Here is a 17484-nt window from a genome sequence, read left to right as displayed (position 1 = left end):
TGGGGGCTGGAATACCCCACTGGTGACTCTTGGGGTCACTCATTCTGCCCGCTCCTCCCCGCAGGTGTGGGGTACCCTCTGCCCCCCTCCATGTGGGATCCAAGCTCAGCAGTAGCCTTGGTCTGCACACCATCCCCTGGCAGTGACTGTAAACATGAAGTCTTATCACTGCTAAACCAGACAGTTTACGGAAACGCTGCTAATTTCAGACAGAGCAGTTAATTAGAAGAGCTTTAGCTAAGACGTTAAAATCATAGAGCAAAACCAGCTCCCTTTTACTCCAAACCAGGTCAACTTATTTTAAGAATCATATCAAATAATGGAAAAAAAACCAAACAAACAAACCAGGAAACAACCTATTTATTCTAGCTGATTTACGTTAATTTATCCAGCATCACAAACTAAACCCCATCCAATGCCTGACTGCATACATATATATTTTATATATATTTTCTTTCATTTCAGATGACTGATTCCTCTAAGCGTGTATCTGGTTTTTTCCTCACTGTCCAATAAAACATCATTTATCATGAGAACACTTATTAAATCATGGATTCCTCCATGCTTGCGGATTCTCAGGTCGCATTGCAGATTATTCCATGGATGCAACAGGTTTCTTACATCTCAGATTATTTCGTATTATGACTCTATAAACCAGTGTAAAAAGGAACTGCCGGAATATTTCAACTTTGCAAGTGATGTCTTAGATGAGTGGTCACGACTAGAAAAGGTAGTATTTTACTCCTTAGATATTTGAAAAAAATCTCAGATGATACAAATAAATTTTCCTGATGAACACTGGGTAGTATTAGCTGTAGAGCAAAATGCACTATTTTCTTTTCTTTGCCAGAAATATAGGTATCACTTTAAGAGGCCAAGTGCCAGAGATGATTTGCTTAGTCTGGAGTTATTTTGGATTATATATAATGAAACCTTTTAAAGTTTGTCTTCTTATTTTAATATGTTCTGTTGCATTCTAGAATGGAAGACGTTCAGCAAATCCAGCTTTTTGGTGGGTAAATGATGAGGGGGATGAAGTGAAATGGAGCTTTGAAGAGTTGGGGTTCCTGTCAAGGAAAGCAGCTAATATACTTTCTGAGGCATGTGGTTTGCAGAGAGGAGACCGCGTTATAGCAGTTCTGCCTCGTGTTCCTGAGTGGTGGATACTGAACGTAGCCTGTATGCGAACAGGTGACTGACCTTACTAATCTCTTGGTTGCAGAAAGACAATAAATAGAAGATATGAAAAAATATGCTAAATTAATTAAAAAAAAAAAAAGTGTAAGCAGGAGTATGCTGCTGGGCCCTGTACAGGTCAGCTTTTGCATAGAATTGGCAGCACCCACACAGGAACCAAAGTGATGTTGTACAAGGTGCTGAACAGACCGTGGTCCTGTTAAATGGCATCTTAAGATGAAGCCAGTGAAGATTGTATGGTTACAATTTAAGGCCAGACTTGACCAGATGCACTAAATGCACTAAATTAGGTTTTGGTTCACACACACATAGCCCCTCTGAAAATGAATTATGAGGGAAGTGCTCAAAACCACTCTAGATCTTGAGCTTACTCATGATCTAGATACCTTTAGTATGAAAGACACAAAACTCAGCATCAGTGTTGCAGGCTTTGAAGGTCTTTCACAGCCCCGTGATCCCAGATCGTTCCTAGGCCACAAATTCACCCAAGTTCTGCCTTCAAACCTGAGTTATACTTGACTTCTTCTTCCTCAAAGAATAAGTTTTTGGCGAGTAGCTCAGCTCTTATATGGTTGGGGTCATGTCCTGTGAACATAATAAAGATAAATGGTCAATTTCCTAAATTGCTTGTTGCTTTTTTTCCAGGAATTGTTTTTATTCCAGGAACATCCCAATTAACAGCCAAAGACATCTTATACCGACTTCAGGCTTCAAAGGCCAAGTGCATCATTACCAATGATACACTGGCACCTGCAGTGGAATCTGTCATGCCTGACTGCCAGTTTCTGAAAAGCAAACTTATTGTAGCCAAAGGGAGCAGAGATGGGTGGCTAAACCTCAAAGAACTCCTTACGTGAGTATCCAACTGTTTTATCATCATCCCTGTGAGGTGAAGGAAGCTGTATCAGTCAGGTTACATTGCTGAGTTTTGGGATTCGTTTCCAAAATAGAAATAAATGACATTTTTGCATCCTTCTGTCAACTCCCTGTAATCACTGCATTAAGTACAAATTCCCCACACACACTTTTTGGGAGCTGTATTCACGTCTTTCAGGCTCTCCTTACTGAGCAGTCTGCCAGCTTTTAAAAGCTCTCTGCTTTTATTGTGATCACAAGACAAGCATACAGGGTACTAGTCTTGCAGTTGTTTTGTGCTTGTCTTCTAGAGCCCAGCCTAATGCTGCTTGAATCCAATGAGAAGTTACCCATTGACAGCTCTTGGTGATCAACCAACATGGCATCAGTTATTTCTTCCCTTGACTGCCTTGGTAGCCCAGATGATCTGAATTTTTTCTCAGCCTCTTGAACATAAACAGTGTAATATGTCTAAGACCACCTTATCTGGCATAATAGCCTGAATATGGCCACCATTGACTTCAGATTGAGAGACAGTTTGTGTTGAGGCAGAAGTTGCTTTTTCATCTGCTAACAGCCACCCTGAGTGCCCTTGCAAAATAGTTGTAGGCAGTGTCACTGGAATATGCTGTAGGTGCTCACATTTAAAAACTTATGGCGTACAGAGCACACTTGTGACTACCAAAATATGCTCCCTAACCTCTGGTATCTGATGTAACTATTTCTTTAGTGAGATCATATAGTTTGGGGCCATTTTCCTGTTTATCTCTAACACCGTAAAAAATATTGCTTCCTTTCTGAAAAACTGCATGTAGTAACTGTCATGTACTATTTCTTCTGAAGGGTGACATCTGCTGACCATAAATGTGTCAAGACAAGGAGTCAAGACCCAATGCTGATCTACTTCACTAGTGGAAGTACAGGCTCTCCAAAAATGGTGGTGCACTCCCACTGCAGTTATGGCATCGGGTTTGCAACCAGTGGCAGGTATACCTTGCGGTTGCTCCCACTGACCTGATTAAGTGACATAATCACAATTAAATTAAAAATGTGGTGGTAAAAACTGCAGTGAATGTACAGTGTACAGACATTTCATGAGTGTAGGATCTTGCTTCTTCATCACCTTTCCCCTTTCACAGCAAAACCCTCATTATTGAAAGCTTCTTGAAGACTCAGTTGAGATCATCAAACACAGTGTTCTGTTGCTCAGGGGACCAACTGCAGAGTAGCAGTAAGGATAGCATCCTTCTAGCAAAACCAGTTAAAGTTAAGTGCTTTAGTATTGTGTAGACCTTCCTTGAGAACCAAAGCAACCTTGGACCATTGCATTATACCTTAAAAGTTACAGTACAGTTTGAATCTGTGGCTAGGTACTGATTTCCTTTCACTGAACATCTTTTATTTATGCTTCCCAGGGAGTAAGAAATGTCATGAAAATCAAAGGATACATTTTCCAAGGCAATGAGTTGGAAGTTGGTGCTATAGAGTCCATAGAAGTAATTTGGTTAGTTTCCTAGAGAAAGAAGATGTGATTTAGCTTATGGCTCTTATCCACAAAGTGGGGAAAACTATTCTAAATTATCTGTTCAGTTTTTCATCCATATCCAGATTCTGCAACTCAAACTAAGGATGTTTTTCACTGTTCAGGAGAAAAGCAAATGCTGGAAATGGTAAACAGGAGTGAATGAAGGGAAATAAGAGAATGTTTAATATTCTCCAACACAAACTTTCTAAAGAGCCCCACTTACCAATATAGTATCATCTAATGGAAACCTCCTATCCTTTCATTTATGTTGTGACCTGTGTCTGAGTATCTCACACTCTATGAAGTATTTTTTTGGTCTCTGCTTTATCATCAGGTACTGGATGAACTTGACTCCTTCAGATATAATGTGGAATACCTCTGATACTGGCTGGGTAAAGTCAGCTTGGAGCAGTGTTTTTGCACCATGGATCTGTGGATCATGTGTCTTTGTACACAATATGCCACAGTTTAAACCAGCCGTTATTGCAGAGGTAAGTGTAACATTTTATACTGTGAACTTTATTTCCATTTTGTGTAAATGAAACAAGCTGGGCTCCAGTGCATGGGTACCCACTGCTCTGAGGCAACAGGGATAGTATTTCCCACATCGCAAGCAATCATCCCTCCCTTTGTTGCCCAGTAAGCTAGAGGAACAAGAGTTTTCTCTCCTGGTTAGGTGATGTTACATGACTACAGTGTAGAGGAGATGTGGTGAAAGATACTGATAAAAAAACCTCAGGATCATAAGCTGTCTTGTCCCATAAGTTCTTCATTATGACGGTAGTGAGACACGGGAACAGGTTGCCCAGGGAGGCTGTGGATGCTCCATCACTGGAGGTGTTCAAGACAAGGTTGGATGGGGCCTTGTGCAAACTGTTCTAATGGGAGGTATCCATGCACACAGCAGAGGGGTTGGAACTAGATGGTTTTTAAGGTCCCTCACAACCCAAACTATTCTATGATTCTGTGATACTTAGCTAAAGCTTACTTCAGGTATGGACTTGCAGCTGCTTTGGGCTCAGAGTAAGCATGTGCCAGTAATCAGAGTATGGCACAGACCTGAAGCAGGGCCCCGTTATCTGGAATTTTCAGTGAGTTGCCAGAATTCCTGTTCCTCCTCTCTGCCATTTCACAAAACCAGTCAGCTGGCCTGTTCTCCTCAACACTGGCCTCTTGTGTGGAGAGGAGACTCAGACCTTCACAAAAATAAAACTGGAAAAGCTTTGGTCTAGTTGCCTGTTGCCACTTACTCTTGAGCCTGGGACACAGTTGCCTTGGAACTACTACTCTTAGTGCTCATTCATTTACATGAGTGATTTTTGTTGGGCAGAAAGTGCTGTATTTTCTACAGCAGTGGGACTCACTGGTACAGCCACTCTGCAGTCAGGATTTGTAGTCACTAATCCATAGTCACTCTCTGTTGGGCATACATTGCACTTTTGTGGTTTTCATTTTGCAGACATTTGAGCATGTAAGTTGTGTTAATCACCTACATATTTACAAAGTCAGACTCACCATAACACTTTCTTTTCAAGAAAATAACTTTCTATTTTACTAGACACTCTCAAGATATCCCATCACTGTCTTTTGCACTGCGCCCACTGCCTACCGCATGCTGGTCCAACATGAGCTGAACAGGTACTGCACAACTCTCTGTTCCAGGGGCAGCAGAAAGAGCCTAGGATATAATGCCCTGACCGTGCTGCTGTTTGGTTCCTTATGTTGCTTAATTGTCTTTCAATTAAAGGAAATCTAGTTACCAAAATTTGCTTTTAGAAAAGAAAGCTATGTTCTGAAATATGATACTAACTAGTCACACCTTAGACCATTCAGGCTTCAGGAATGGAAACAAGTGAGATATGTTTTTTAAGTTTTCAGCTCCTCTGAGCTTACGGTTCACAGTTAAATTTAAGTTAAGGTTTCAGGCAGCACTGGGTCAGGGAATTACTGGAACTACAGTGGAGTTGTTTTCGTATACTTGAGAATGAAGTGAGCAGTTAGAGGACTTTCACATGCTGATAGTTATTTGGCAGCTGTTCCCACCAGTTTTTTTACACTATAGAATACTCAGCATATGAGAGAGAAGTAGTCAGCATGATTTGTGAGTTTTTTTCACATCTTCAGAAAGGTGCTTAAACTTCTCATATAAGTCTTTCATTCTGACAGAAACTAATGCTGGTTTAGCAGAGAGCTCAGGCTCTGTGTTCCTATTCAGCCTTCCTTGTGCTCTAGAAGATTCTCAGTGTTTTATTTGATTGTGGATGTCAGCACGTGACTCAGCTTCCCATAAGCATTTGATGTACATGTTCAGATTTCTCATTTCTTGTCAGCTCTTCCAGGAAAGCACCTTTGCTCATGCTTTTTCCTGAAAATAAGCCTACTTCCAGTGATGCAGAGATGAACCATATTAACCTCAGTGGCAACTCAAGCAATCTAACAGTCCAATCCAGAATTGTGTGACAGGATAATTATTGTTGTTTCCAAAGTAGCTTGTGAAGTTTTAGGCATACCGTGGTAGTGGAGAGAGTCTGTTTAGTTAAGACCATTCACTGCTCTTTTCAGGGGTTAAGAAAATTATTGTTTGCTATTCCTCTCAAGCTACAAATTCAAGAGTCTGAAACACTGTTTATCTGGAGGGGAACCTCTCAATCCTGAAGTGATGATGAAGTGGAAAATCCAGACAGGGTTGGATATCCATGAAGGTTATGGCCAAACTGAAACGGTGTGTTTGCATTAATTCTTGTATGACCTTTCAAACTAACAATAAAGAGGTACAATGTGCTTGAGAAATCAATGGCAACGGTGAGAATCATTTAACTTTTTTTAAAAGAGGCTATATATAATTATGATTATATAGTTCCAAAATCAACTAGCTGCATATTTTGATGTCTGTAGGAAATAGTATGACTACAGAGTTCACCCCCTGCAATAACCATGCCAGAGATTACCTCAGATGAAGTAACTTGTGGTAGATCCCTTCATCATCTTCATTTAAAAGGTGAACCTAAGAAAAATGGTTTGCCCCAGCTATCAATTTGTTCCGTCTTTTTTAATGAAAAATATTAAATCAATTCACATCCCAGACTTCCCTGTAAGTGGATGTTAACGAAGCTGTTAAGAGTCAGATTTCAGGCATTCTCTCGGCTTACCCTTGATATAGTCTCAAATTAATGGTCCCATGATTCAAATAAGATTTGTAACAATTTCACATCTGCTGTTGTGCAAATTCAAATGTTTGCAGAACCCGCTGGCTCAGACTGAGCACAAGCAACCTCATTCCACAGAGCTGACCTGAAATGCCTCTCATCTCTCTGGTGTGCTTTGAGAATCACAGTGGTTTAGTCCTGATTCAGCCCTTGTCATGCTAAAGTCACAAGGAGGTGTTGTGCCTAATGCAACAATATTTAAGTCTACAAGATGTTCCATAAATTTTGAAAAAAAAATATTAAATTTATTATGCAGGTGACAATTTGTGCTAACATGAAAGGAATGGAAATTAAACCTGGCTCTTTGGGAAAAGCTGTTCCCCCTTATGATGTGCAGGTAAGTTCATATGTCACAACTGAGCTCAGCTGGAGTTGTGGGTACCAGAATAAGGGAGGGCTGTCTGTGTCCCTTCTCTGTCCTGCACTTCTCTATAACAGATATTTTACTAAGCTAATCAAATCAGTAATGATAGCTCCTTTTTGCAGATCATAGATGTCCATGGAGCTATTCTACCTTCAGGACAAGAAGGCAACATTGCTGTCAGAGTTCAACCAACACGACCTTTCTGTATGTTCTCTGAGTACTTGGTAAGTATGAGCTGGTCTGTCTGTGCCTGCTCAGAAGCTCAAGAGAGACCCAAGGCAAAGTTCTGTTGATTTAATCAAGGAGCAGAATTTCATCCAGGATCTTCACAAGGTCTCACTAGGTTGGTTGAGGGCTTTGAGCCTGATGGGTACATTGTTCTGCTATTTGAGGAGAGACTGTCTGTCAGAGTATAACTTCAAGATGCAGTATGAACCAGGGGGTACCTTGTTCCAGACCTGTACCTGTTAGATGGCATTGGCTTCATGGTTAGTGCATCACTCCTTTCCCTTCCATTTCACTCATATCCTTGGTTAAGGATTCAGGAAGGAAGCCCATAAAGTCTAATATGTCAGAAGGTAAGGGAGGCTTTCTAAAGAGCACAAGTATCTCGTTCCTTCATACCACTGTCAAAAGTACCCACAGACTGATCTTTCAAATCTTTATAAGTTACTCATTCCAGCATGCACGTATCTGTGGTGTCAGAGAAACCCTTTGTGTATTTGCCTGTCACAATGTGCACAAGATCAACAGCACAAACTACAGCATGAAACCCTCAAGGGTAGATGATCATATGGCTTTGTGGTAGTGTTGCATTTAGTGTCACTATCCAACTAGGAATACTCCACCCACTGAAAGCAGAACAGGCTTTGAAAAAGCATCAGAAGACCAGCTGTTTTGGTTCAATTCAAAGGTCCATCTAAAGTAGTATTCTGTCTGTGGTGGTGTTGACTTGTAGTAGATCCTTAACAAAACACTGGAATCAGGCAGATATACAGATAATTTCCACTGCATTTGAACAATCATGTTGAATAAACTTGGGGGAATCTCGATATGTGTTTCACCCTCTTCTGAACCTCCCTAATATTTGGTTATTTATAGCACTCTCAAACAATTACTTGTGCAAACTAATTGCTCACTGTGTGATAAAAGAACCTTCTTTTGATTCAGTATTATTGCTTCAATTTTTCCTTATGTCATTTGTTGTCAAAGTGTTTTTCTTGTGTAATCTACACCTGCTAGATCAATGTAGGTAATGAAGTTTATGCTTTATGTCACCATTGTTTCTGTTTTGGCCTTGAAGGTTAGGGGTAAAAACTTCCTACTGAAAGGAGATTATTGTGGCAACCCCCTGCGATGATCAATCATTTCTCAAACAATTTCTCTGAGGAGGGTGGGTCATACATTTTAGTAATTTGTTGTGATGGATGGGCATTTTGACAGAGCACGACCTTTTTTTCCCTATAACATGAATCCACATATACACAACTGTTCATTACCACCTCTCACATAGTCCCACCACAAAACTGCTAATTAATTTGTTTCAAATGTTTGTTATCAGGATAATCCAGAGAAAACTGCTGCCTCTGTGTGTGGAAATTTTTATGTCACTGGGGACAGAGGGATTATGGATGATGAAGGATATGTCTGGTTTGTTGGAAGAGATGATGATATAATTAATTCTTCTGGGTAAGTGTGTTGCTTTTAGATTTGCTTATTTGCCAGCTAAAGTTCAGTCTGCAAAGACCAGATGAATGGCTGGCTAGCTGCAGCTGCCACCTCTGCATGTTCTCCTAGGTATCGTATCGGCCCGTTTGAAGTCGAAAGTGCATTAATACAACACCCTGCAGTCTCAGAGTCAGCTGTTGTCAGCAGTCCTGATCCAATTCGAGGGGAGGTAAAAAGAAGAAAACAAAATTATATAGAAAGAAATGCACTTATTCTAAGCATCAGGTTCACTATATGTACTAGGTTTCCTTGAAATTAAATATGTTGCAATTTTTTTAAATTAAAAATGGTTAAAAACAATTTAAAACCATACATTTATAGATCATGGCATTTCAGAATTGTTTCCCTGTTTGAAGGAGTTTGATGTGGAAAAAAATTCGGCTCTTCTGACTTACTGTGGCATCTTTTTGTCTAAGAATTAGAATTTGGATTATATCTCTCTTTGTCACTAAGCACATGGTGGCAACGATATCCAGAGTGTTTAATTTTTGTTTTTATAATTTTCAACATTGCAACATTTCTTTGAGCCCCAGGGTGAGATTTTCAGCTTTTTTTTTTTCTGTTCTACAACTTTTTGAAAGTTTAGTAGTGTAAAAAGTTAAGGGGAAAAAAGTGGAAAAATAGAAAAAAACCCTTGTGATGTAGAATTCTTTAATAGACAATGAAAAAGGAAATTAAAGGAAAAGCTCAAATTTTTGTGTTCTGAATTTTAATACTTAATTTTTGGAAGTATACAGATCCCTTTATTCCCATGTCTAGAAGTTAATGTAGTCTCTTAACTTTTGTGACACAGGTAGTCAAAGCCTTCATTGTTTTAGCTCCTGCTTTTCTATCATATGATCCTGAAAAACTGACTCATGAGCTTCAGCAACATGTTAAGAAGGTGACTGCACCTTACAAGTATCCAAGGAAGGTAAGTACACTACAAAAACAAGTCTTCTAACTGTATTAAAAACAGAACATATTTTGTTCTGCCTCAGCTTCTTTTCAATTTCATTCTGACAAACACTCCAACCATAGTTAAATAAAAGTAAACTACAGAGTCTGTTGCAGCTGTAGCCTTGCATTCACTGTATGTGCTAGAAAGGACCCAAAGGGAGGAAATGGTCATGTGACTTAGCCAGTCTTCCTTTGGGGATATACTGGGGTTTCACAGCGTCTCGGGTGAGCAAGGTGTTCAGCTCTTACCAGTTCCTTCCTTGAGCTCGGTTCAGATTTGGCCAAAGCCATGGGGCAGTTTGTTGCTGGTATCAGAGGGGTTGGAATCCATCCCTTACAACCGGGAAAGACACTGGTAACAACTTGTCCTGATAGCTGTAGCACTCACCTTTTCAGGATTGTGGCACTTGTCCCTGCAAGTCCTGCCTGTGGAGTCAGCTAAGATGTCTTGTAGGGAATTTCATTGTCCCAGGCTCAAGCTGTGCAGCCTCCCATCTTTTTATGTGAGCCATAACAAACGTGTCTTTCCTTGCACCTGGGAGATTAATCAGAATGTATTTGGCTAAAAGTGATTTTTGTCTTTCAGGTGGAGTTTGTTCAGGATCTGCCAAAGACGGCTACTGGGAAAATCCAGAGGAAGGTTCTAAGGAACAAAGAGTGGGGAAGAGTGTAACATGATCTGGAAATTGAGGAGGGAAAATTTCCACCATCCGTACCAGCCACAGCACATCACACTTGGCATGTGGTCATGACTGTCTCCATTTAGAAGGCAGAACTGTGTTTCCCCTCCCTATGCCTTAGTTTTCCCAGGCGAAGAGACAAACAAAGGAAGGCAGGGGTAATAAAGGCTTTGCACCAATTGAAAGTTAATTAAAAAAATGAAATATATTATTTAACAGGGAACAAAAAGGAAGAAAGGTACAGGGTAAAAAGATTACAGAGGTAACAAGGTAAGGAGGGATAAATTTCCAAAAATACAAAACCAAGCACTGCGTTGAAGCTCCCGTATACTGTATCCCAATGGATTGATGTGGATTGAAGCTGGATGAAAAGTTCTTAGGTGTGGATGAAGGCAGGGAATGAGTCTGGAGAACAGGCCCAGGTCCCAAGGTGGCACTGACATGTGCAGTACAGGGAGCAGCAGCAGCAACAAAACAGCGTGAGTCTGGCTGAAGGTCCCAGCAGAGAGAGCGAGAGAGAGAGAGATCCTCCCTGCCCCCTTGATACATCCGAGCCAGAAGTCTCGAAGACAGGAAAGGGGGAGTGGGAACAGAACAGGTCTCTGCCTCCTCTCATTCCAGCCTGCCTGTGGGGGGGAGCTGGACATAGCCCAAGGTAGCACATACTTTAGATTTCAGACCTCCACCCGTCAGGAAAAAAAGGAATCTCAAACCATCACAATGACCCAGAGCACTAGGATAACATATGGAAAAAGAAGCTATGGGGAGAAAAAAGGAGATACCACTCATACAGCTTAAGAATGTGTAGTATTAGAACCACTTTTGCCATCGACCTAAAAATTTTCAGAAGGGAGAGTGTGCAAGTAATTAAGAATGAGGAAGGTTTAATTTTTTTTTTTTTTTTACTGGAATTTACTAACTTCTTCCTTTAAAAACAAAAAGTGTAACTACAACATTTTTGATAATTCCAACTAAATGAGAAATCAATAAAAATCATTTTTGTTTAGTGGGTGGGTATCATCAGTGAAGTGATAATTCTCTGTTCAAAAACTATCACTGTAACATTCCAAAGTTCTGAGTGGAAGGAGAAAGATGTATTCTTTAACTACTTCTCTTCATCTTGGTGAATTTTTGGTCTACTTAAATGGTTAAAGTGTGGGAAAAGAGAAGATACAAAGTGCTTTGGGTTAAGGTGCAAACTATACACAGTTAACAGTGGTGTAAATGATTACAAAAAAAACTTACTCCACAGAATGAGTTGTGCTGCCTGGTCTGTTTTATGCTATGTTATGTCCTCATTACTTCCAAAAAAGTAAATTATTAAGTAGAGTTTCACTCCATACCCTTTTTGACAGAGAGTCCAGGTCTCATGTCTCCAGATAAAGGCAAATCTTTACAGTGCCTCGTTTGGGAAACACATGTCCTGAAAGCTGAATGAACTGAATGAAGAGGATCTATCTCAGTCAGCTCTCAATCTATACTGTGCACAGCAACAGGTCAGGAAAGTGTTGTTTGTCTGAATTCCTAGTGTTGCTGGTCATTGAGAAGAAGCAGATGGTACTGAGTCAGGAAATGTAATTTCTGATTCTTGCAGCAGTTCAAGGGACTTTGTTATTACTGGGTCTTTTCCTCAATTTTCTTACTTCAATTTCACTTCTTAAGTTTGCAGGTGAAAAGAATGCCAAAAGCTGTTGAAGGCTCTCCCAGCAGAATTTTGCAGACATTTTTGTAGGCCACTGGGGACGCCTGCATTTAAAATATTTTTCGTCTTGCCAGTCTTGTATGCCATTTCCAGTCTTGAATACAGTTCCTGAATGCTCTTTCTCACCTCTATTCTTTACAGGCTATTTTGTACTTTTCATCATTGCAATGCTTTGAAATCTGTAGATTGTAGCTAAATTGTAGAATTAGAGCAGACTAAGAAATGAGAAATATCTTACGATGTTATTAAAAAGAATAATTAAAATTATTAGGCTTTTCTGCTAGAGGAATGAAAGTGGATGCATTGGAGTTTAGCATTAACAGTGGAGGTCACTGTTTCCTTGCCTCAAAGAAGATATATTTCACTGGCAGTTGTTTCCTTAAGTAAGAAAAAAAAAAAAAAAAACAAACAGAATTAATGTACATCCCAGAGTATGACATTAAAAGACTTTATTAACGTCCATTTTTAATGAACATATGTTGAGAATATTTTTTAAAACTAGTTTTTTATCAGTAAAACCTTTTTAGATTACCTTTTTTTTCCACCCCGTCATGTTAATACAGTTTAGAAATTAAATATAAGTACCACCTAAATATGTTTCTGCTCAAAAGTCTTGATTCTGAAGTGGGTGGTTCTTAGGGGCATAATAACACTTAATTTTATATCCATGTCCTATGATTCTTTCTCAGGAGCATATGGCCTATAGGATTATTTACAGCTTGTCAGTATTTCTCTACCACAATCTTCATGTAGAGAACACTGTGAATTGCTGTTGGTTTTGACAAAGTATAGTAAAATACAGATTTTTTTTTTTTTTTATTTTTGTCAGATGTCACTGAAACAATTAAGTTGTGCAAATTCTAGGTATTTGAGTTCATTCACCTGATAGGCAGATTAAATATTATTGTAAAAGCTCATGCTAAAGGATAAGGAAATAATTCTACTGTTAAATAAGTTACTTTTTCTTGGGGAATAAGATTTGACCAAAACCGAGATCCATGCACCAGAGATGTAAGGAGAAGTAGTTACAGTTGAAGACACGAGACAAAAAGGAAATGAGTACAAAACAAACTTTAAAACCTGGAGCAAAGGCCAAAACTTTGCAGCTTCACTCAGGCCAGAGAAGTTCCACATGGATAATCAAGTGTTTACCTACAATTTTGTTTCTAGTTTGTGGATAGCTTCATCTTTTTTAAGAACAGAAAAGAAAATCAACCTGTATTTCAACAGTCATTCATTTAACCTGCTGTTGAGTTTAGCAGCTTGAGTTTAGTGGTTGAAAAAGGAGAATCAGTAGCTGGACTTAGGTTTTAGCATCATCATAGGCCTCCAGGACTCCACTGGCTCCTACTTCACAGAATCTTCCAGACATGAGCCAGTTGGGGTTTTTTTCCATGTTTGATAGTCTTCATGTGTGGGAAGCCTCTAAATAGCATTAAAATTGATACACAGTTGAGCACATTACTTAAGCAATCTTCTAGAGTGCAGAAAATAATAATTTTAGAAAGACAGGAAAAAAAAGATGAGTAGCAATGGAACAGGAGCAAGTAATTGGACTTGAGAGCTTTCAGGATCACTATGGTGAGTACAGATGGAAGAAAGTGTTTACAGCAAGCAAGTGTAGAAGTGTCTGAATGAAATTTAGGGACCTATGCAATGGATTACTGAAATGAAGGTTCTTGGTGAATGGATATATCAGTCAGCAACTTCCAAGTAAAGCAGTGAGAATCTTCATGGAAGTATTCTGGAAACATTCTTGATCCTCCACATGAAGGAAAAGGAACAGAGAATCAGCTACTGAATGCTTTGGTGTCAGAACCAGTAACCTCCTTATTACGTAAACAAGAACATCTGATGTGTTTGATGAAGAGTTGTGGGCAGTCAGCAGCCCCAAAGAACACATCAAGGATCTGTAAGCATCAGCTGAGCTACAGACAAGACGCCAAATCAATACAGTACATTAAGTCCTTAAAAAGATGGTTGGAGCAGGTAGGTGCAGCTCTGTAAGGGCAGGCCTGGTAACAGCACGGCTCTGACCTGTGACTCAGGCTAAGCAGAGAAGGGCTCTGGAGAGGGACTCAGCTACAACAGAGGAGCTGAGGCATGCTGGGTGTTTGCACCGGGCTGTTGGGTGGTTGGTTAAAGTGGGCTTGTTGTGCCTAAAAAGTATGTAAACTAATGGTCAACCAACGGCATAAAAAGGCCGGGTTTTTGTAAATAAAGTTCCTCCTTTGCACCTGCCTGGGGACTCCGTGCTGCTCCGTGCTGCCCACACCGACACAGATGGTGGTAAAAAAGAAAGTAGGATGGGGAACTTCTATATTTAATTGAACTTCTAAAAACACCCATTTGGCTGTGACTAGCCTAAGTGACTTCCATTAATAACTCATGAATTCATGGCTGAATTGTCTTTGGATAATCTCAAGATTCTTTTCTTTTTTGTTGTTGTTGCAGGATTCATAGCAACAATTCTGCTTATTTTTTAATCTTGTCTACAGCATCTACATACATCATCTTCTGCCATGAAGTTGTTGTTTAACTTACAGACCCTAAAATCCTTTTGGACTCTGAAGCCTCCTAATAGGACTTTCCATGGACACCTCAGGCTGCTTGTCTCTGATGTGTATTCACAATACGAGTCTGTCAGGAGAGGCGAACAGGAAATACCAAAGTACTTTAATTTTGCAAGTGATGTACTGGATAAATGGTCTGAGATTGAAAAGGTAGATGATCTTTTCTTGTGCGGACAAGTTATTTTAATTTGAAGTTTCATTTTAAATAAGTTGGGATTTCTTCTTTATAAAAAAAAAAAAAATCAGTTGCCAAAACCGATTTGCATTGGGAAATCATAGAAAATCTCATTCTTTCTTGCTTTATTATAAGAGTGTCTCTGACCCTTGGTGTTCTCCAAGCAGGTAGAAAAAGCAATGGTAAGATATTCCCATCATAAAAATACAGGTAACATAGCAATAATGTTGCATGTTAGGAAAATTTGTCCCACAATTTTTAATTACCTTGCTCCAAAGTGGATTCTGTGTTTGTCCCCATGCCCTGTAGTTAGAGACCATTTAACTCCCCTCTTCCTGAACAATCAGACTAGAAAGAATCCTGGGATACTGCATTGTCCTCTTGTTTCATTTTGTCCTCTGCCCATGCTGCTTCTGTTTAATGGTGTTTTAGAACTCGATCCAGAATATCAGGAGTGTTATGTGAAGTATTTCACATTATGTTATTTTGTAGGAGCGTTGATGCTCAGCATAAGGCTTAACCTGAAATAGCATGGAGTCTGGAGACAACAGGGCTGGCAAACATTTCTGGTTCAGAAAACAAGAATTTATCGGCAATATCTGAGCTTGGTCCATAACAAATCTTAATCCCTTAAGGACAAGAAAATAATAATAGCTCATACGCCAGTTGTGAAACATGCAGATCTTCCATTTTGCAGATATTTGTGCATTATAATCTCATGGTCCTTCAGAAGAACAGGTTTTGCTTTTGAATCCCTATGTCATGTAGGCTGGAAAGAGATCATCAAACCCTGCCTTTTGGTGGGTAAACGGAAAAGGAGAAGAAGTGAAGTGGAGCTTTGAGGAGCTGGGGTTCCTGTCTCGGAAAGTGGCCAATGTGCTGACTAAAGTATGTGGAATGCAGAAGGGGGACAGAGTTGTTGTGATCCTCCCACGAATCCCAGAATGGTGGCTGGTGTATGTGGCTTGCATGCGAGCAGGTCAGTGAGCATATCTGAGACTGGTAAAACTTGTTGAGAGGCTCAAGAATTTCATTGTTTTATAAAGGAAAAGTAATAGTGAATGACCTAGCTATCAGTTATGCAAGCAGTCCTGAAGGATTTGCACTATGTCCTGGAGGACAGGTGGCCCATGCAGCAGGCATGGAAATGACAGAAGGCAGGGAAGAGCCATGGCAGTCACAAGACTGGTCCACATTACATTCTTTAGAGGAGAGGCCAGGGAGCTGCATTAGTTCACTATAACTTTGGCTTGGGAATGCTGGGCAAATTAATCTCAGATTAGTTTGGGAATAGTTAATAGTTTAAATTCTTAAAGAAGAATTGGATGTAAAATCGCCATCCCAAACTAACTGTTTTGCTCTACAGGAATTGTCTTGATTCCAGGAATATCCCAATTATCAGCCCAAGACATATTATACCGACTCCGGGCATCAAAGGCCACATGCATCATTACTGATGATACACGGGCTCCTGCCGTGGACTCGGTGGCATCTGAGTGTCAGTTTCTGAAAACAAAGCTAATCGTGTCCAAAGGCAGTAGGGAGGGATGGCTGAACTTCACTGACCTGTACAAGTGAGTATGAGTTAGTGACGCAGTCATGATGCAGAAAGCAGACCTGTTCTCCACAAGTGATCATTTACAAGTATTCATTGACTCCTCAATGCCAACATTAAGGTGTTAAATACAACTGCTTGGTTGCTGATCCACATCAGAGTTGTTTACTAACAGTGGTCTTGTTCTAAAAGTTCCCATCCTTTCTTCTTAAGGGTAAGTCTGTCTTTGAGGAAGTGTAACTGCACGCTATTTTCATCTAATTTGGTGATAAGCTTCTATGAAGCTTATTTGGGGTAGGAGTTCAGCAAAATGCAATACTTCATTACATTATGAAGCCTGTGTAAAGCAACCACTGAAGTCATGATTGCATTCTCTGTTTTAAAGAAACCAATCTGCTGACCATTCCTGCATCAAAACAAGGATTCAAGATTCAATGAGTATCTTCTTCACCAGTGGAACCACAGGTTCTCCAAAGATGACTGAACATTCCCAGGGTAGTCTTGGTTTCAGACCCCTTTTAAGTGAAAGGTATGAAAGGTTTGAGCCTGGCTAAATGTGGGATAGTTGAAGCTGCACAGCAGAACTGATGAAAAGTTACTGAGTGAGAAATACCAATGTATGGCCCCAGCCCTTATCTCTCTGAAATAAGATTAGAAATCCCAGCAGATTTCTAGGTCAGTAAGATCATAGCCAGTGTTTTCATTTTCCAATTAATACCTCTTACCCTTTCTTTAGGTTGGTCAAAAGCCAGCCATCAGCTGGGACAACTTTAGTGCAAAAAAAAACCCCTAAAGATACCGTGCTGTTTAGGTAGCAAAGCGCTTTGTGACGTGTTAGGTGAGTAGAGGCAGGGTGTATGTCGGTTGCATAGATCACCCTGGTCTCTCAGCAGCCCTAGAACTGAAGTACCTGGTGTCCAACACAGCATCCATGAATGCTGCTTCTTCAGCCCTATTTTCCTACTTAGTGGAAAATCACTTAATT

General features: G+C 40.0%; 2 protein-coding genes across 2 annotated transcripts in view; both read left to right on the top strand.

Annotated features, from left to right (window-relative positions):
* Positions 1 to 529: 529 nt before the first annotated feature.
* LOC103776187 (acyl-coenzyme A synthetase ACSM4, mitochondrial-like) lies at positions 530 to 10487 on the top strand. The gene is made up of 13 exons (XM_008943686.1): positions 530 to 730; positions 981 to 1191; positions 1843 to 2050; positions 2896 to 3039; positions 3912 to 4068; positions 5136 to 5215; positions 6176 to 6299; positions 7040 to 7120; positions 7270 to 7371; positions 8709 to 8836; positions 8945 to 9044; positions 9669 to 9788; positions 10401 to 10487. The coding sequence occupies exons 1-13, from the start codon at positions 530 to 532 to the stop codon at positions 10485 to 10487; spliced, it is 1743 nt and encodes a 580-aa protein (XP_008941934.1).
* Positions 10488 to 14718: 4231 nt separating this feature from the next.
* LOC103776185 (acyl-coenzyme A synthetase ACSM4, mitochondrial-like) overlaps positions 14719 to 17484 on the top strand; it is an 8718-nt gene continuing 5952 nt past the window's right edge. Inside the window, exons 1-4 of the mRNA XM_008943685.1 lie at positions 14719 to 14919; positions 15713 to 15923; positions 16311 to 16518; positions 16885 to 17028. Coding sequence (XP_008941933.1) covers positions 14719 to 14919; positions 15713 to 15923; positions 16311 to 16518; positions 16885 to 17028 — 764 coding nt within the window. The remainder of the gene's footprint in view (positions 14920 to 15712; positions 15924 to 16310; positions 16519 to 16884; positions 17029 to 17484) is intronic.

Source organism: Merops nubicus, unplaced genomic scaffold, assembly GCF_000691845.1.
Source record: "Merops nubicus isolate BGI_N331 unplaced genomic scaffold, ASM69184v1 scaffold43877, whole genome shotgun sequence".
In the NCBI taxonomy this organism is placed as follows: Eukaryota; Metazoa; Chordata; class Aves; order Coraciiformes; family Meropidae; genus Merops; species Merops nubicus.
Note: the sequence above shows the minus strand (reverse complement) of the source record. Positions and strands in the feature narration are given on the sequence as shown.

Bases quoted from the DNA above. Each gene is read 5' to 3' on its own strand.
- LOC103776187 (XM_008943686.1), top strand. From the start codon at position 530: ATGAGAACACTTATTAAATCATGGATTCCTCCATGCTTGCGGATTCTC. The intron at 1,192-1,842 runs GTGACTGACCTT...CTTTTTTTCCAG, and splicing joins CGTAGCCTGTATGCGAACAG to GAATTGTTTTTATTCCAGGA. The intron at 5,216-6,175 runs GTACTGCACAAC...ATTCCTCTCAAG, and splicing joins GTCCAACATGAGCTGAACAG to CTACAAATTCAAGAGTCTGA.